A 20884-nucleotide genomic window follows, 5' to 3' on the forward strand; every position below is an offset into this window, starting at 1 on the left:
GCATGCTTATTGGATGATGGATTGAAGTGAAGAGTTCCCCTTTTTTGGCTTTAAATTTATTTAAATGTAATCAATTAATTGATTGGTTAAAAGCCAAATGATTAATTTACTCAGTTTTGAATTGATTGGTAGACCTAAAGAAAAGAATATAGCAGCATCCTTGCTGTGCAAGCCTCAGTTGTCTAGAAGTCCTCATTTTATGAACATGCTGCATAACTTTCATATACAGTTGTAGGGGAAATAACAATGGGGTTTGGGATAAGCCAATTCCCAGTCTTTTTGGGACTGTGTGAATATTTGCAACTTGGAGAAAGTGCTGTGGTTGCTACCACAAAATGGCTGCTGCAGGGTGTGTGGCTGTTCACAAATAAGCCAATGGCAAATAAATGTTAAAACATTGTAAGCTGTCAGCTTTGGGGTAAGGTGAGATAAAGGAAAGAAGGAATTGAAACACAGCTTTTGTAAAACCCTGTGTAAGTTGGTCTCTTCATAATGCAAAACTTCGGGTGTCTCTCAAATTCAAATACATGAGATGGTAGATGTTGAAAAAAAACCCTGATTTTTTTCTTGGGGCTTGTAGCGCAATCCTATAATAGTAAGAAGAAATTCCTGTTGAGTTGAATAGGATCAGTGGATATAGGCTTACAGCTTTAAACAGGTTTCTCCCATCAAGAATGACCATGCTACGGAAGTGACACTATCAGTTTTATAACGAGTCTTCACTATTAAACTTGTTGTCTTGACCTAGTCTACAGAACCATAGAGGCTGGTTGCTGCTGATATCATCATCATCACAAGAAAAACTTCCCAACACTAAAATATGAGAGCAGCAGATAAAACCACCACCATGATCAAGGATACCTTAAAAATGGAGGCCATGCAAGATCATTAAAACCTTAACATTTTGATCAATAAAAACAACAGCAGGATACAGGGTTGCTATGATCCAGAGTTATTGAGGTGGGCCTTGAGTTGATTTGAGTTGGTTAGCCCCAGACAACAACCTTGCCCACATTTGTTCGGTGATTCTGAGGACCACAGCAACAAAACTGGGTTTGCTACTGTACTTGCGCTTAGCATGAAGCCACAGCTGATGAGTGTGCCTGTATGATACACACGTTTTCAAGCACCTGTTTCTCACATCCGCACGTTACATTTTTAGAAAGTGTTCTAAATAGTCACTGTTATATTACTGCTTTAAACTCATATTTTGTGTATTGTTTGAATATTGTATTTGTATGTTTTAGTGAGCCGCTTTGGGGGGCCTTTGGGCCAAAAGGCGGCATATAAATAAACTGTAATATAACATAACAATCCAAAGTTGTGGGGCCACCACAGAAAAGGCCCTGTCCATGCTACTTGCCAATCTCACAGCTTTTTCTGGTGGACCAGAGAGCAGAACCACAGATGCTGATCTTAAAACTTTTCATGCTGTAGCTTCAGATACACCCTGGGCCCAGAATGTAGTACTCTTTAATTGCTGCTGAGATTTCAGTTTTAATGGCCATGCTTATAGTACCACCTTGTGTGTGTGTGTGTGTGTGTGTGCACGCGCGCATTTTGTTGTTTTAAAGTGTGATTGTTTTTATGGCAATAAAAGTGTTTTGTTTTAGACTATTTTTATGACATACTTTATTATCCATTGCCTGGGGCAGCTTTGTGCAGAGGGGGGATTCCTAAACATTTAAACTAAAATGAGCGAAACTAAAAAGTGTGCAGATGCTGTCGTTTAAGGCCGGCTTGTTAATGCCTTCTGACTGTTTCCATACTGTTCCCTCCCCAAACAAACAGGATCTTACTTTCCCCCAGTGACACCGTCTCACTGGGGAAAGGGCTGTGTCATAACACTGGCAAGTCCCCTTTGAGGCCTGAGGATCTGCCAATTTAATGCATGTGTTGCATAAACTGAGATTTGTCATTGCCTTTAATGAGGGAGATTAAAACATCTTCCATGATAAGTTAACAAACAGAACAGGAAAAAAAAAAGTCATACTGGGAAATGCAGACTCTGAAGAGACCTTTTAAAGAAAGCAGACTGTCGATGGATGGTATTTCTACCAGAGTGGAAGGCGGTTTAAAAGCAGGGTTGCTGCTGGGATGGGCAGCAGTGCGATCTCAGTTTTGATGCCATTGCTGGCTTTGGGGCAGTCTGGAGAAACGACAACCAAGGGAGGTGCGTTTGGTCTCCGTGCAGATTTGCTCACCCAGTGCAAGGTTTGCCTGGGCTCCCACCTGGCCATCAGCTGCTTTCCCGGGAAGGGAGGGAAGCAACTCCCCCACCCCTGGTGCTTGCCTGTAGCGTGGCAAGAGAACTGGCCTCCTGATGGCTCCAATTTCGCTGGGGCGGAGATTCCATTCTGGGTTTTAGTCACAACCAGCCAGAAGGCAAAAGGAGCTATCCAAGGTGCTGAACCTTATCCCCAAAATGGATCCAGCACTTTGGATGGCTCTTTTAGACTTCTGATGGGTTGTAATTTAAACCCAGAGTGGAATTTCCACCCCACTGAAATCAGAGCCCCCAGCCTCCCCTGCTGGCCTCCCACAGCCGGCCATGCCATGAGCCTTTGATTGCTGGGCTTCCGTTCTTGTTCCTCCTTCTTAAAATTTGGTAATTGGCCTGGCTGCAGAGCTAGAAAATATGGAACCCAAGTTGGTGGGATGATAGTCTCTGCTCCCCTCTTTCTTTGTCCTGTGGAATGTGAGTGTCTGATTCCTTCTGGTCTGTGGCCACTTGTTGTTGTTGTTGTTGTGGTAAATGGTGGTTTGTACTGTTTTGATTGAACAATGCACTCATTGAGTGGAGGGGCAATCAAAAAATATTCCAAATAAATAAATAAATGAAATCTCTGTATGTGGTAGCTCTGTTCAGATGTTCTAGTGAATGCATGGCGCGGGCAGAATTGCACAGTCAGACAGTCTTAGATAGGAACATAGGAAGCTGCCTTATAACAGGTCAGACACTTTGTCCATGTATGTATGTATGTATTTATTTATAAATGGATGAGTTGTCTTTCAGCCCAAATACAGCCACCAAAGCAACTTCCATCTAGCCCAGTGTTGCCTGCTCTGACTGGCAGTGGCTCCAGCAGAGATGCTTCCCATCACCTCCTACCTCTCTCTTTTTAACAGAGATGGCAGGGATTGAACCCAGAACATGTCCCATGCAAAGCATGCACTCTACCACAATGCTATGGCTCTTCCCCATATCGTGTTGTTTCAAAAACCTGCAAAACCTGGTCAACAAGTGACAAAATCAGGAAAACAGAATGTGAAATATAGGAAGCTGCCTTATACCAAATCAGACCATAGGTCTATCTAGCTTATTATTATTAATAATAATGATGATAATTTATATACCACCTTATTTGCTAAAACACCATCAAGGGTGCACAACAGTTTTAAACACAATTTTAAAACAATAAAAACAAGAACATTAACAACAGCAAAACATTAACAACTACATAATATAAAAGGTACTATCTACCCTGACTGGCAGTAGCACTCTAAGGTTGCACAAGGATCTTTCTCAGCCCTAACTGGCCAGACATGCCAAGGACTGAATCTGGAAACTTTTGCTTGAAGAGCAGGTACTCTACCCACTGAGCCATGGCCCTTTAAGTGCTTCTATCATTCATGTGCTCTATCATGGCATGGTAGCTCCTGCCCCCAGGGCCGGCCCTACCATTAAGCGGAGTGAAGCAGCTGCTGCAAGCAGCCGATGCTGGGCGTGGGGGCAGGGAGCAATAGTGAGATTTTGCAGGTGCTACACAGTCTGTCCCACACCTCCTAAGCCAGCTTGCTGTCCTCAGGTATGGTTGAGGATGCTTGCTTCAGCCAGTGTTGAAGTAGGACTCATTTGCCAGGTCAGCTTCTATATCTGGGATAGGTGGTGACATTTTGTCCTTTGCTTTAGGAAGGAAAATATCTTGAGCCATCCCTGCCTTCCCGCATTTGGAGAGGACTTATCTCATTCTGCCTTGCAACAGTTCATCCTCTGGGTAGTCTTCTTTTCTAGCTAGGATAAGGGGAGAGGATTCTTCAGTGATACTACATCTCCTCTTCCTTTTCCAAAACAACTTTTTTTCCAAATCAATATCTCCAACTAAATGTTTACTACGTGCTAAAGTAAAACATTTTGATTGAAGAAAGTTCTAGCTAAACTCGAGGTGCACAACCCTGAACTTGCAGGATGTTGCACAGTGTACTGCAGTGGCTAGGATCTGCTTTTCTTGTAGGTGTTCAACCTATTGAACTGACCAAGTCAGTGATTGATCTCCTGGAGGATAATTATTTATCGGTACACTGTATTTCTTTATTAATGTTACATTTTGATGTGTTTTAATGTTACATTGTTAATGGCCTTGGGCAATTTTTTTTTAATGGAAAACTGGTATATAAATGCTTTTATTTATTTTTTTTTAAATGCATATAATATATTTTGTTCAGATGCAGTCCTCTTTTTCATTTAGCTCAGGCATCATACTCAGTTGGACATAATCCTTTAGGTTTGAAGGTTTAAAAGATTCATTCCAAGTGGGACGAAGTCCAGCTGCAGAAATGGCAAAGATAGCTGCATAATGACTCTTCCTTCTCTTGAATAGTAGCTGGGACGGAATACACATGAGGTAAGACAGGGGTGCACAACCCCTGGTCCACAGACTCTTTTGGGCTCCTCAGTCCAGCCTGTGGTGCCTCCTGAGGTTCCTCCTGATCTAAGACATTAGCCTTACTCAGCAGTGCAGGCTGGTGGCTCCGATTTCAGTGGACCAGTGAATCCATTCTGGGTTTCAGTCAGAATCAGCCAGAACTCTAGAGGAGCTATCCAAGATGCTGAATGTATTTTTGGGAATAGGGTTCAGCACACTGGATAGCTCCTTTAGAGTTCTGGCTGTGTCTGACTAAAACCCTCAATGGATTTATGGCCCCACTGAAATTGGAGCCACCAGCCTCCACTGCTACTCAGATAACAAGGCACATACAAGGAATATGCGGAGGGAGGGCTAGGATTGCTCCTCTTGCCTCTGTCCTGATGTCCCCAGAATTCATCAGAATTCTTAAACAGAATCTATGAGTGTACAAGCGGTATACTCCCAGGCTCTGTACAAAGATGCAAGGCACAATTGCATTTCACTCATTACATTTCTATACCCATCAAGAGTCAAAGCTCTCTGGGCAGGTAACAAAGACTGAAACCCTAAAAATACAATATAAGAATGTAATATATAACCATTTGTATGCAAAAATATAAAACAATTGTACTTGTATAATAATATAATATAAAACCATATTATGCAAAAATATAAAACAATTTTACACTATCAACAATAAAAATCCCATGGCCCAGTATCATGTGCTGTAAAATGCTTGTGAGATGAGGGAAATCTGAACTTGGTGCTGGAAAAATGACAATATTGGTGCCAGGCGGCCCTCACTGAGAAGAATGTTCCATAATTGGGAGGCCACTACCAAGACGGCCTTCTCCCTTGTTGCCAACCTCCGAACCTCCCTTGGAGAAGGGCCCCAGATGAAGATCGTAGTGTACAGGTAGGTTCATACCAGTGAGAGCCAGTGTGGTGTAGTGCTTAGAGTGTTAGACTGGGACTCAGGAGATCTGGGTCCTAGTCCTCCCTCAGCCATGAAGCTCACTGGGTTATTTTGGGCCAGTCACAGACTCTCAGCGTAACCTACCTCACAGGGTTGTTGTGAGGATAATATGGAGAGGAGGACTATGTAAGTCACCTTGGTTTCCTTGCAAGAGGAAAAAAGATGGGATATAATAATAATAATAATAATAATAATAATAATAATAATAATGTAATAATAAATGCCAGGAGAGGTGCTCCATGAGGTATTGTGGTCCTGAGCTGTATAAGGATTTGTAGGCCAAAACCAGCACCTTGAATTGGGCTCGGAAACATACAGGCAGCCAATGCAAGCACGGCAGAATCAATTATTTGATCAGACATTCGGGACCCTGCTATCAACCACACGTTGCACAACCTGCAGCTTCCGAACCATCTTTAAAGGTAGCCCCACATAAAGCACGTTGCTGTTATCTAAGTTGGAGGTAACCAGGGCATAGGCTACTGAATTTGTACATACATAAGGTCCTCTTCTTTTGAATGTCTATCTGTCAGGGGTAGGGCCAGTGGATGTGATCTGAGCTCCCCACCCCGGTGTATTCATTGTATGTACCAAGTCATCTGAGTAGGGGCATTGCATATGTATGTAAAATTGTTAATGGTTTCACTCACTATTTGTTCAGCTGCTCCATTTACAATTTGGCCCACATTTGGACTACAGTTACCTGCTGGCCTCTACAGCTGAAAACAGAATTTTTACTTGCTGGTGTTAATGTAGATGTAACACTCAAAATGCCTATTTTTGCTGTTGTGGCTAAATTGTGTCCAAAATTCTTAAGAGGTCATGTGATCAATTGCTACCATGCTCAGTGTATATGACAGGTTACTAATTTAAAAATGTTTTGAGTTATTTAGCAACCTTTCTGAATTGATGTTTAAATTTTTTAAGTTGTGTATTGAAAAGTGTCCACAATTTTTACAGCAGAAGAATCCTCCCACTCACTTTCCTTCACAGTTATACAGATGGTGATAAAACATGTGTTTTTGGTAATACAATGTCATTGGCAGAAGGTCATGAAAGAGTCCAGGGCATTTACCAAATACTGGCTGTTGCTACAAGTCACCAAAACGTGATGTGAACAGAACCACTCTTTAAAGGAAGACAAACAGGACCGCATATAAATAAAGAGTGAAGTTCACATCACCTCTTCTTTTCCTCGATGCAAAGCCCAAGCACTTAAATGCAACTGGAAAAACAACAAATTAAATCACTTCACTTTACTGGGAGTAACTGAACCAGGCTCACAGAAAGATGACATCACACCCCAGGGAATTGTAATACGCCATTTATCGGAAACATCATTCAATGTGCACAGATTAAACTTTGACTTCTGACACCATTTTTCTCCTAGTCCTGAACTAAGAAGATCATTCTGGAGACTGAATCATTTATGATTCGTCAAACGGGGATATCAGTAATAACTCCAGGTCAAAGCCTCAGTCCCTACATACTGATGTGAGTGATTAACACTAGTAAACATTTTTGATGCAGTTTGTCTCCCATTGAAGTCAGTGGCAGAACTCATTAAGAGAACCATATTGCACCCCCAATCCCTGTTGCGTTGTCTATGTACATTTGTGTGTGTGTTGTCTCCATATTTCTGAGAAACAGGACAACAGGCAGAAGCAGCATACGCAAGGTACCAGGCCTCCCAAAACAAAAATGAGCTGTTGTTTAGCTCCTGCACTGACAGATGTAGAACTAACAATAAAATTTAGCATTTATATGGAGCCTTTTGCATATGTTGACTCAGCAGTCCTTATGCGCAACACCCCAACAGTATTGTTGTTCCTGTAGTTTAGTTTGAGGGGGCAGGCTGAAGTGTTGCTTTGAACTGGGGACTGAACTGGTTCATACATCTCTCTTTTTCATCCATTTTTTTACAGTAGCTCTTGAGGGTGGAAAAAGAGCAGTTTAGGAAGTTTTGGGCTCAGATCTAGGGCTTTATAATTCCATGTCTCTGATATAAACTGTATGGCCTTGCTGGTTCTCTACAACATTACTTGGCCAAATATTAATGAGTGAATCATCTCTTAATCTGCGTGAAATACAATCTGAGTCATGGTATCTGTCTCTCCCCTGGCTCCTATCCTGGCAATGGGGCTAATTGCAGCTTCTCAGAGGGTGAGATTTCGATTAGGGAAACAGTGAAAGAGGGAAAGGCTTAAATTTCTCCCACACAGGGGCTGTCCATACAACATGCTAGCCCACACTCAGTGGTTCTGTGTGGGTTGTTTTGAACCGTGGGTTGTTTGTTGTATGGTGGGTTATCGTGTTGTCTGAACACAGCCAGGATGGCTTGTTAACTATGCAGAGTAGCTTATTTTTCTCGAACAAGCCACCGTGAGAAGCCATGGTTTGTTGCTGGGTTGTTCTGGGTGGTTAACAAGCCACACTGCATGGCTAACAAGCCACCTTGAGGAAATCATGCTGTATTCAGACAACACGACAACCCACCCTGCTGAAAATGTGTTACATACAGACAACACAGTAACCCACGATTCAACAAACAAACCACAGTTCAAAACAACTCAAACTCAACCACTGAGTGTGGGTTAGCGTGTTGTGTGAACAGCCCCACAGTGTTGTTTCCCCAATTTTTAACCCTTTTAAAAAGTTGCATATAGTTTGGCCTTTATTTTAAGTCACTGCAGGTCTGTGTTAGCATCAAGGCTGCTTTATGAATGGTCACTCATTATTTTACATACATATACATAAAGTCGTATGCATGTAGGGCTGGAATAAGTGCAGAAAAAGGGAACTAAAATGATCAAGGGTCTGGAACAATTCACCTATGAGGGAAGATTACAACAGCTCGGATTGTTTAACATGGAAAAAGGGTGAGCAAGGGGAGACATGACCGAGGTATACAGCATTATACATAGTGTGGAGAATGTGGATAGGGAGATATTTTTCTCCCTCTCTCATAAAGCTAGAACCCGAGGTCATCCCATGAAGGTGATTGGTGGGAGATTCAGGACAGATAAAAGGAAGTACTTCTTCACACAGCACATAGTTAAACTATGGAATTTGCTACCATAGGGTGTAGTGATGGCCACCAATTTGGATGGCTTTAAAAGGGGGCTGGATAAATTCCTGGAGGAAAAGGCTATCAATGGCTACTGGTCTTGATGGCTATGTGCTACCTCCAGTACCAGATGCAGTGAGCCTATGTACACCAGTTGCTGTGGAACATGGGTGGGAGGGTGCTGTTGCACTCAAGCCCTGCTTGTAGGTTGCTGGTCGACAGCTGGTTGGCCACTGTGTGAACAGAATGCTGGACTAGATGGACCCTTGGTCTGATCCAGCATGGCTCTTCTTATGTTCTTATGTGTTCTCAGGAGTAAGTCCCATTCAATTCAGTGGCTCTTACTTGCAGGTCAGTGTATGTAGGATTGCACCCTCAAACTTTAACTTAACGGTCACAGTCATAGAATCATAGAACAGTAGGGTTGGAAGGGGCCTACAGGGCCATCAAGTCCAATCCCCTGCTCAGTGCAGGAATCCAGGTCAGAGCATCCCTGACAGATGGCTGTCCAGCCTCGTCTTAAATGCCTCCAGTGTGGGAGAGCCCACTACCTCCCTAGGTAATTGGTTCCTCTGTCATATTGCTCTAACAGTTGAGAAGTTTTTCCTGATGTTCAGCCGGAATCTGGCTTCCTGTAACTTGAGCCCATTATTCCGTGTCCTGCACTCTGGGATTATCAAGAAGAGATCCTAGCCTTCCCCTCTGTGACAACCTTTCAAGTCCTTGAAGAGCACTATCATATCACCCTCAGTCTTCTCTTCTCAAGGCTAAACATGCCCAGTTCTTTCAGTCTCTCTTCATAGGGCTTTGTTTCCAGTCCCCTGATCATCTTTGTTGCCCTCCTCTGAACCCTCCCCAGTTTGTCTGCATCCTTCTTAAAGTGTGGTGCCCAGAACTGGACACAGTACTCCAGATGAGGCCTAACCAGTGCTGAGTAGAGGGGAACTAGTACTTCCCGGGATTTGGAAGCGATGCTTCTATGAATGCAGCCCAAAGTAGCATTTGCCTTTTTTGCCGCCACATCACATTGTTGGCTCATATTCAGCTTGTGATCGACAACAATTCCAAGATCCTTCTCACTTGTAGTGTTGAGCCATGTATCCCCCATCTTGTAACTGTGCATTTGGTTTCTTTTTCCTAGGTGCAGAACTTGGCATTTGTCCCTATTAAATGTCATTCTGTTGTTGTCTGCCCAGCACTCCAGCCTATCAAGTTCACTTTGAATTTTGTTTCTGTCTTCCAAAGTATTATCTATCCCTCCCAATTTGGTGTCATCGGCAAATTTGATCAGCATTCCCTGCACCTCCTCCTCCAAGTCATTAATAAAAATGTTGAAGAGCACTGGGCCCAGGACTGAGCCCTGCGGTACCCTGCTCATTACGTCTGCCCATTTTGAGAAGATCCCATTGATAAGCTTTGAGTCCGATTCTGTAGCCAACTGTAGATCCACCGGATCGTTGTTTCATCTAGCCCACTTTGAGCTAGTTTGCTCATCAGGATATCATGGGGCACTTTGTCGAAAGCTTTGCTGAAGTTGAGGTATATGATGTCTACAGCATTCCACGGTCCACAAGGGAGGTTACCTGATCAAAAAATGAGATCAGATCTGTCTGGCAGGATTTGTTCTTGACAAATCCATGTTGGCTTTGAGTAATCACTGCATTGTTTTCAAGGTGTTTACAGATGGATTGCTTTATCATCTGCTCCAGAATTTTCCCAGTCTGTATTCTTTGTTCTCCATTCCTCTCACTCAGTGATGGAGCCTGGTAATTTTAGGCTGAGAGGGGAGGGATTCTGCCTGGAAACAGGGCATGTGGGATGAGTCATTCCTGTGCACCCTTTTCCCAAGAGAATCAGGCTGCTGCCAGGCCATCAAATAGTTGTTTGGTGGGTTGGGGGGAGCCCAGTTCTGCTGCTACACAGGGCACACAGAGAGGACTCTCCTTATATGCCCTGTGTTGTGGCAGGATGGGGGGAGGGAATTGGAGAGGGAAGCATGGAAGGCCACATGGGCAGCCTCTGGAGGGTTCATGTGGTGCCCACCACCACTCTACACCAATACCTGCCAACTTAGGATAATGTCATGCATCAGATCAGGTGGACTCTAGGCCACAAAAACGTATACGTCATAAATGTGTTAATCCTTAAGCTTCACAAGACTCTTTGGTGTTTTGGCTGCAACAGACTAACACAGCTTCTCCTCTGAAAGCTACCCTAATATGCTTGCTGAACATCATCTTTGCTTTCCTTCAGAGTGCAGGCAAGGGTTGTTGATTAGTTGTTGATTATTAGTTGTTGATTATTATTAGTTGTTGATTATCAGCATCATCACTATTATTCCTTCAATACTGCTTCAAGTTTTCCCGTACTTGCATGAATGTATCCAAAACCACACTACCCATACCCAAGAGAGAGGTATAAACAGACTTGGAGTAACCCCAAGTTTTGCAAATGCCCAATAAGTCTTAATCTTTGTAAACCACCCAGAGAGCTTAAATAAATAAAAATAATAATAATTTAGGGGGAAAAAACATACCAAAGGGGTGACCCCCCACCTCCCAAACAGCCCCAGAAGGACTTTGTGGCCTTGAATGTTGACCAAGTGGGGAAAAAAATGATAATTGGGTGGGAGGGGGAATGGAACGGGTTGGCTGTAAAGGGAGGAGGGAGGAAGAGACAAATGCATCTAAAAAGTGTGAAAGGAACAATCCCATTATCTGGATAGGTCACTTCCTAATTCTCACTGAGAAACTATTTTAAAATGTTCCTGGCAACAAAAGTGAGAGCTGCCTGGGGCTATCAATAGAGAATGCAAAGATGTTAATGTAGTTGGGACTGAGTGCAAGTGTGTCTACCTCACTTCTCAGAATACCCCCAAATGGAGACCGCTTCTGAACAGACCAATAAGTACTGAGGATGGTTGGTGGGCATGAAATGCGAACTGACTGTTATGGGGAGTGGAGGGAGGGGGGATGGAATTGAGTGTCTGGAACCCTGAATATTAGTAGAGGTCTTTCATGACCTGCTCATGGGTTTCCCAGAATCATCTGGCTGGCTACGTTTGAAAGCATGTAGCTGGACTAGATGGACTGTTGTTCTTCCCCCATCATGGTGATAGTCCAATGAAACTAGGCTCTTCTCTTGGTGTTGCCACTATTTTTCTACCCACCAGTGTCCACTGGATTTCAGTTGTGGAATGACTTGCCAGTTGAAATGCACCTGCTGACCTCTTTCAATGTTTTTAAGCGGGAATTAAAGACTATTATTCTGGCAGGCCTTCCCTTTTTAGAACTCTCATTCTTCTTTGCTTATTCTTATATACTGTTTTTACGCTGTATTGTTTTTATTGATGAGTTTCTTGTTAAATTGTTTTTAACTTTGTATGCCACCTAGAGCATTTTGTATATTGGCAGGTTATAAACTGAATTATTATTATTATTATTATTATTATTATTATTATTATTAATTTACAAGGCCAGTCATAGAAATTGCTAGCTATCATCTACGGTGTTTGTAACATAATGCTTATCAGTTTCTGCTGAGGGTCAAATGGAGCAATTGTGGCAGTAAGCCCTTTGATGGAATGAGTGTGGAAATATACCCTTCGAATACTTGCTAGCAGTTCAATTATTCAATGAAAGTTGAAATTGTGTGTGCCTCTGCATGTTTGCTAAGTGCATAGAAGGGGCTAGAAATGCATCATGACAAGATCTGGTATTGTAGGAAAAGAGAAATGCTAAGTCTTTTAAGAATCTAAAATAGGTTATTTGATTCCCAGTTCCATTTTTAACCCACTGGTTACTGGGCAAAATTCTAGGATGATTGTTATAGAGGGGGTCAGGTTTGAAGTAGAATGGACTCTTTCAGCCATACAAGCAATGGAAAAGCTTATATATAGCTTACACACACACACACACACACCTATGATATTACACAGAGATTTAACATAACAATTCGGTTTTTCATTTTAGTGTCTGTTCCGGCAGCTGTTCCCCCAGCTCTTGAGCCTGAGACCAATAACATACACCAGCCAGCACCACGACTCTCTGTTTCCTCCCCTCGGACAACTGTGATTGCCAGCATGGAAACCCCCTCACAGGGTTTGCAGACGGTCATGAAGTGGAAAACGGTAGTGGCCATCTTCTTTGTGGTTGTAGCCTACCTGGTCACTGGGGGCCTTGTGTTCCGTGCCCTGGAGCAGCCAGAAGAAAGCAGCCAGAAGAACAGAATAGCCAATGACAAGGCAGAATTCCTTCAGGAGAACAACTGTGTATCCCAACAGGAGTTGGAGGCATTGATTAAGGTGAGAGAACTATGAGGGTTACATTGGGAAAACTTCTTGTAATGGCTCTGTGGTCCAGTTCAGATGTACCAGGAAACTATGGTTTCCTGCTATGTGAATGAGCTGCAGGAAGCCTCAGGCTTGTGTGCTCCCCCTCCCCTTCTCTTCTGTGGCCATGAGGAGGAGATCAAAAGCATCTCCTTTCAATTTTAAACTAAGCGCAGTTTTCCATGATGTCTGAACTCAGGAAACTGTGGTTTGTTTAAAATGAAGGGGGAGTGGACCTGTGGGCCTACAGATGTTTTTGAGCTCCAGCTCCCATTAGTCCCACTAGCATGGCTAATGGTCAGGAATGATGTCAGTTAAAGTTCAGCAACGCTGGAGGGCCACTGATTTTCCGCCTTTGGTTTAAACTCTGGTTAGGGAGAATAAACCATGATAAAACTGACATTTTGGTTCCTGGTTTGTTCTGGAAGCATAGTTCTCTTGAAGTTCAGGTTTGTTTTTTAGGTGACCCAACGGTCTGCTCTGGTAGAGAGACCCTTTGGATCCTGGACACCATTTCTTAAGATGAAAGTTGAGAAAAATGTTTTGAAGATATGCTTCCATTTCAGAATGTTTCCATCTTCAGGTGATAGCACATGCTGTCTCTCTCTCTCTCTCTCTCTCTCTCTCTCACACACACACACACACACACACACACACCCTTGGATGTCCCATTGTTAAATATACAGAAAAATATTGGAAGAAAGGTGGGATATAAACAAACATGCAGATTGTAACAGTGGCCTATTCATAGGTTAAGGAAAATATGAGAAAACTGAACATCGATCAAAATAGAGAGAGCTAGTCTCAAGACGTTGAAAATTAGCTTTATTCTTTAAGAAGCCCAAGAAAAGCAGAAAAAGAAATGGTTTACAGTAATCAAATCCTAACCAAAAGTATACTTCTGCCACATAAGCTCCAGAGCAAACAGATCTCTGCATAAACTCCACATGTAACTTAATTAGCAAGGATTCCGAAATGCGAGTGATTCTTATTTATTTATTTATTTATTTATTTCTATACCGCCCAATAGCCGAAGCTCTCTGGGCGGTTCACAAAAATTAAAACCAAACAACACACAATAAAACAATTTAAAATATATAGAACATTAAAACCACAATATAACAATACAACCACAATAAAACCTAGCAGCAGTGCAGGAGTTTAAAATACAGATTTAAAACAGCAAAGATAAAAATTTAGAAAGCTAAAATGCTAAAATGCCTGGGAAAATAAAAAGGTCTTCACCTGGCGCCGAAAGGAATACAATGTAGGCGCCAGGCGAACCTCACTAGGGAGCTCATTCCAGAGCCGGGGTGCCACAACAGAAAAAGCCCTCCTCCTAGTAGCCACCCGCCTCACTTCCTTTGGCAGGGGCTCACGGAGAAGGGCCGCTGATGATGATCTTAAGGTCTGGGCAGGCACATATGGGAGGAGGCGATCCTTCAGGTAACCTGGCCCCAAGCCGTTAAGGGCTTTGAATGTTAACACCAGCACTTTGAATCGGGCCCGGAAATGGACTGGCAGCCAGTGCAGCTGGAGAAGTACTGGCGTAATATGAGCTCGCAGGCCAGTCCCTGTTAACAATCTTGCTGCCCTATTTTGGACCAGCTGAAGTTTTTGGACCGTTTTCAAAGGCAGCCCCACGTATAACACATTGCAGTAATCCAGACGAGAAGTTACCAGAGCATGGATAACTGTAGCTAGGCTATCTCTGTCCAGATAAGGGCGTCGTTGGTATACCAGCCTAAGCTGATAAAAAGTGCTCCATGCCACTGAGTTCACCTGTGCCTCAAGTGACAGTTCTGGATCCAAGAGCACCCCCAAACTACGAACCTGATCCTTTAGGGGGAGTGCAACCCCCTCCAGAACAGGTTGAATATCACCTAGCCGGGCAGACGAACCACCCACTAACAGTACCTCCGTCTTGTCTGGACTGAGTTTCAGTTTATTAGCCCTCATCCAGTCCATTGCCGTGCCCAGGCACTGATTCAGAACAGCCACTGCCTCACCTGGTTTTGATGAGAAAGAGAGGTAGAGCTGGGTGTCATCTGCATATTGATGGCACCTCAGCCCACACCTCCGGATAACCTCCCCCAGCAGTTTCATGTAGATGTTAAACAGCATGGGGGATAAAATAGAACCCTGTGGAACCCCATGGCACAATTGCCACGGCACAGAGCAATAATCCCCCAGCACCACCTTCTGGAATCGGCCATCCAAGTAGGAGCGGAACCACTGTAGTGCAGTGCCTCCAACTCCTAACCCAGACAACCTATCCAGAAGGATACCATGGTTGATGGTATCGAAAGCCGCTGAGAGGTCCAGGAGAATCAACAGGGTCACACTCCCCCTGTCCCTCTCCCTGCAGAGGTCATCCCACAGGGTGACCAAGGCAGTTTCCATTCCAAAACCAGGCCTGAAGCCCGATTGAAATGGATCTTGATAATCCGTTTCATTCAAGAGTGCCTGGAGCTGTCCTACAACCACCCGCTCAAGCACCTTGCCCAGGAAAGGGATGTTGGCCACTGGCCTATAATTGTTAACATCCTCTGGGTCCAGGTTAGGCTTTTTCAGGAGTGGTCTAATTACTGCCTCTTTTAAAGTGGCAGGCACCACTCCCTCTCTCAAGGAGGAATTTACAACCTCCTGGACCCAGCCGGACAACCCCTCCTTGTTTGATTTAATAAGCCATGAAGGGCAAGGGTCATGCACACAAGTGGTCGATCGGACTTGGCCAAGCACCTTGTCCGCATCCTCAGGCCTCAGTAACTGAAACTGAATCGATGATTCTTGCATCTGCAGTCAGCCTATTAGGTGATTTCTAAATAGGGATTAAAAAGCCCACGGAGACAAACTGTTGGTAATATGTGGAGGCCTCTAGCTTAATCCCTCGATCTCAATTCAGCACATGGGGTAGTGATCAAAACTGTTATCATCTGGCAGCTGTATGCTGGCCTGTGTGACATGCATTTCATCTTGCTACGGTTCCCAGTTGATAGGTGGCTCTATTTCCAGAAATTTTCTTTGCCAGACTAAGCAGGGGTCCAAAGTATAAGTGGCCTTTGAGATCTGATTTTACTCTGTGCCTTTCAATGGGGAGAGGGAGGAGAAAGGCCACCCTCTTGCTGTTCATGCTGTGTGTGTTTTGTGGGCCAACAAAGGACTTGGTTTTGGTACTTTTAATCTGGCACTTTCATTTGTAGTAAGAACTGGCTGAAACCATTGCTCATTAGGCCAGTACAAATTGTAATAAAGAACAGTTCTTTGTGATGTGTTTGATCAAAACAAGGTTTTATTAAACATTTTTTAAAAATTTGAATATCAAAGAAAGGCAGGTGTTTTTTTTTTTAAAGAAATATCTGTATTCACTGGGTCAAAACATCCTGTCTGTGCAATAGGTTTGAAAGAAACTGAATAACAACTGAGGCAAACTCAGGCAGATTTTGGAGAGTCCCCATATTTGTGTATATCCAGACATCTGCTGGTTTAAAATTAAACCACAATTACTCCTAAAAATGGTTGGGAGTATTGCAACCTCATCTGCAAGTTATTGGAAGGGGGCAGTGTTGCAGTTAGTTAATGCACTGGATTTTTGATCACAGCTAGCCTTAGGATCCCTATAGTCTGCAGTGGGACTTCTTCGTTTTGCTCCTCCCCTTCCTCCCCCACCCCTTTCTGACTTCCACCATTGCTGGGAGCAGATGTGTTTGCTCTCTCGCTCTTGCCTCTGTAGCGGAACACAAACTGGCGTGAACAAACTTTTTTTGAAACTCTGCGCTGTACCTGCATTGTATATGGAAGAACATTTGTGAGTAAACCTATTTTACTTTTCTTCACCAAAGAAGGTTGTGGGCTCTTTTTATTCTAAAATATCCCCATGTGCATGTGGGACTGTGTAAACATTCAGTAAACACTCAGTCTGTTTTGCCTTTTGTTTTTTTCTCTGTGAATTGCCTTTTTAACAGGAGGCATTACTACTAAATAATTCCATCAAAAATTATCCTCTGTGAATTTTGAATGGCAAATATATTTCAGCTTTCCCCAATGACCATGCCGGCTGGGAAGGGAGTTGCTGTCCAACACATTTGGAGGGTGCCAGTTTGGCGAAGGTTGTTTTATTTATTGCTATTATACCCCTCTTTTCCTCCAAAGATCTCAAAGCAGTTTCCACATGGTACTAAGATGTCTCTCATCTAGGGCAGCCAGATCTGCTTGGCTTGATGTCTTATGTACCAAACTTTGGGCAAAATGCTCCTCCAGTATTCCCCGAGTACATAAATATTTGATAGTCTGCATTTGATATCAGTGATATTTGATTTCAATGTTTGATATGTGATAGTTGATATCGAACAGTGGTTGATAGTTGGCATTAATGATATGTCATATTGGATAGTTTTTGATAATTGGCATGCAACAGTATTTCACAGTTGACATGTAATAGTAGTTAGTATTTGATGGCATTTGATATATGCCATACAATGGTGTATAGTATTGTGTCGCCCCGGCCATGGGCATTGAACTCTTAGGTTAGAAGTGCCAAGATAGTGATACTTCAGACTCAAAGGTTTGCTTACAAGGAGACTTTATTGAGTAACTTACAGCACACAGGTGTACCCAATGGTTGGATCAGACAGCTTCTCTGAACCCTGAGCCACTGGGTCCAATGGGTCTTATACTCTACAGGTTAGCAATAAGCAGTGTAACAGCAGCACGCGCCCCTAGTGTTCATTCTCCGCATAGGCTAGCAGTGTTTGGTTCTCAAGCATACCCACCTGCAGCTTTAAGGTAAACAAACTCTGCTTCTCAGGCTCATCAGTGATAAGACATTCTCCTCATTAGCAAGGAGTGTTCTGAGAAGACTGTTATTGGCCTTTTGACTCATCTGCACATGCTCAGAGGCTTACTAGCATGGGAATTGCACCAATAATGAACTTAAGCAAGCATTATGGATCTCTAGGCCCCTTTAACACTATAAATGACTTGGCTACACTCCTGGGGCCAATACAAGTATTTAATTAACACCAGTCAAAAGATTCCAGTGTCTAAAGTGCTTATACTTCAAAGAGAGAGGTAACATTTCACATTGAAACTCTGAATGGTGAAACAGGATATTTTGAATATTTGTCAATATTCACTGCAGTACTAAACTTGGATAAGCAAAGCAGCAGCTGGCAGCTGGCCTGGCCCAGATGCTCCAAATCTGGCTGCACTGGTCAAAAACCAGCAAGTTGCCAATCTTACATCAGCAATATGAGTTGATGGCCTTCTTTGCAAATGTAAAACACAAACTGAACTTTCAGGTGATAAATCTCTTTTCAGTAAGAACTGCTGGTTTTGTGCCACTGGCTACATTCCACTCTGCCAAAACTGCAGAATGAACTGGAATGGCCTCCAGTCCAATGCGGGGAAGATAATAAAAGCACCACCTCACTGGATTGGAAATGTGTGTGTGTGTGTGAGTGTGTGTGTTGTGTGTCACAGTCTCGGTTGCAGTAGACCAGGGGTGGGCAAAGTATGGCCCTCCAGATGTTTTGGCCTACAACTCCCATCAACCCTAGCCAGCACAGCCCATGGTGAGGGATCATGGTAGGCCAAAACATCTGAAGGGCCACACTTTTCCCGCCCCTGCTCTAGACTTTGCCATAGCACTTCAAGCTAAGCATACCCGCTTCACTGGAATCAGGTTAGGATGAGGGATTATGACTGGTGTGAAATTATCTGGTGAACTTCATGGTTGAGCAGGGACATAAACTAGGACTCTCACATTCAAGAAGTGTTTACAACACAGGCATGAATTTCACTCATGAAAGATACGCCAGATCCTTATTATTTTTTCCCCCAATCCACAGAATTTCACCTGAGGGCTCTATGTTACACATTTCATTTCTACACTGAGATATTGAAACCTCTTTACATCTCTCATTTGGTTCTCTCCCAGCTGCTTTTGCTGGACAGAAATTTTATTCAGTAGAGTTTGGCTGGACTCTGGAGAAACCAAATTTCATGTTCCATAAAATTATCCCATTGAATTTCATGTCCTGTATCATTATTGCATATAGTTTATATCCCGCCTTTCCTTATCCAAAGATAAATCCAAAGCGGCTCAGAAGTTACAATAATTAAAAAGTCATTGTAATAATATGTATAGAACTCAGAAGTAAAACCAGGAATAGCAAGGAAGTGGAGGACTGGATATATACAATATGTGTGTTCCATATTTCAGGTTGGGGTTAAAACCAAGTTCTGGGCCCCAACAGGCTGGAGACTGTTGTTCTACCTTCACTGTCTTTGTGCCCTCCGGATAGGGAAGGGGCAAAAGTTGTTTGGTTTGTATTTTAATACGAACTGACCTAATTTAAAATTCCTGAAGTAATACGTAAAGTGGAATGAACGCAGTAATCATTCGGTTATTGCACTTTTCCGAATATTGTGATGCAATTCTCTGATCATAAACTGTCAACAAAAAATTGTACATTAGAGTAAATTGCACAGGAAAAGGAATAGTGCTTGCAAAATAAGCGTACGTTAGGGGAAAGTGTGTACAAAAATGCATCTTTTTTGCATAAGAATTTTGGTGCAGACTTTTGAAAAACATGCAAACTGATGTGGGAACAAGACGGAACAAGTGTTTTCTTGAAAAAAAGTAAATGTTAGAGAAAGTGAAACAGACAGATTTGTCCATCCCTAACTCCTGATGTTTTGGAGTACAACTGCCAGCACACTGGCCATGATGGCTGGGGCTGATGGAGTTGTAGTCCAAAACATATGGAGGAGACCAGGTTGGAGGAGGCTGCATCCTCACCATGAATATCAAAGACTCTTTTCTCCTGAGCATGGCTGTGCGTGTTTTGCCATGCATTGCGATTTTGCTTTTTTCCAGGCAGAGAGCATTTTGTCCTGTCCTTTAACCTCAGTAAGTTAATAAATGATCACTGACCTAATGAACAGAAACGCAGTATCATTATACAAGCCAGGTATTCTGAGCAGACATCAGCTGAGGGGAATTCACTTTTGTCCTTAGGCATTCTTTTGACTCAAATGGGAATCGTTTCTGAAAAGTAAATTAAATAGGTTTAGTTGCTTATCATATCAAAATGGCTTACAGCCAGAAAGCACACAGTATTAGAATGGATTTTTGTCAGCAAAGGAAAATTTCTGTTGCTTAGATGCTGGAAAATTGGTAAGCACACCACACAGATACATGCATTTTGAATATAAACGAGCCCCAAAGCTGTGGTTCTAAGGAAATCAAGTGAAGGGCGAGCATACAGAATGGTATTTTGGACTGGGAAAGAGTTAATCACTTTGCTGTTGTACTTCCATGTGGATTTTTAAAAAATAGCGACACCTCTTTACAGTTGGCAAAGTGACTTACTGCATTGCACCAACTGCTGACCTGGCTGAAAAAAAGTGTGTTTAGAATAACCGTGTGTGTGTGTGGTGGTAGAGCATCTGCCTTGGACTAGGCTGCCGTAGATGCATTCAATGCTACATCCAGGCAAAAGCATTTAGTATCAGTCTGAAACTTCTTGCAAAAAGGAAGGAAGGAAGGTTTTTTTTTTATTACTTGGCTCATGATCCTCAGAATGTCAATGTAAGATTCCTTTTAATCTACAAAGAAAGTCTCATGGAACAGATCTAATGTTTAGCAGGAAGGATTTTAATATAGGAGACTTTGGCCTGATAAGGACAATGAACTCACCAAGTAGTAAGATCTTTCCACCATGGACTTGCTCCGTCATCTGTATGCTGGTTTTGACCTTACACATCTCAGGACCACAATACCTGCCGGAGTGCCTCTCCCAGCACTAACCAACCCACACAGCACACTAATAGTCTAAGGGAGCAATCCTATGGCTGCTAGACAGCAGCTAGATGGCCAA

The 20884-nt window shown here is 43.0% G+C and overlaps 1 protein-coding gene across 1 annotated transcript in view; it reads left to right on the plus strand.

Moving 5' to 3' along the window:
* KCNK10 (potassium two pore domain channel subfamily K member 10) overlaps window positions 1-20884 on the plus strand; it is a 130116-nt gene that overhangs the window by 35507 nt on the left and 73725 nt on the right. Inside the window, exons 4-5 of the mRNA XM_084826936.1 lie at window positions 9963-9986; window positions 12706-12974. Coding sequence (XP_084683062.1) covers window positions 9963-9986; window positions 12706-12974 — 293 coding nt within the window. The remainder of the gene's footprint in view (window positions 1-9962; window positions 9987-12705; window positions 12975-20884) is intronic.

This window comes from Heloderma suspectum, chromosome 1 (assembly GCF_057233095.1).
Source record: "Heloderma suspectum isolate Gila_16-S chromosome 1, 16-S_ref, whole genome shotgun sequence".
NCBI lineage: Eukaryota > Metazoa > Chordata > Lepidosauria > Squamata > Helodermatidae > Heloderma > Heloderma suspectum.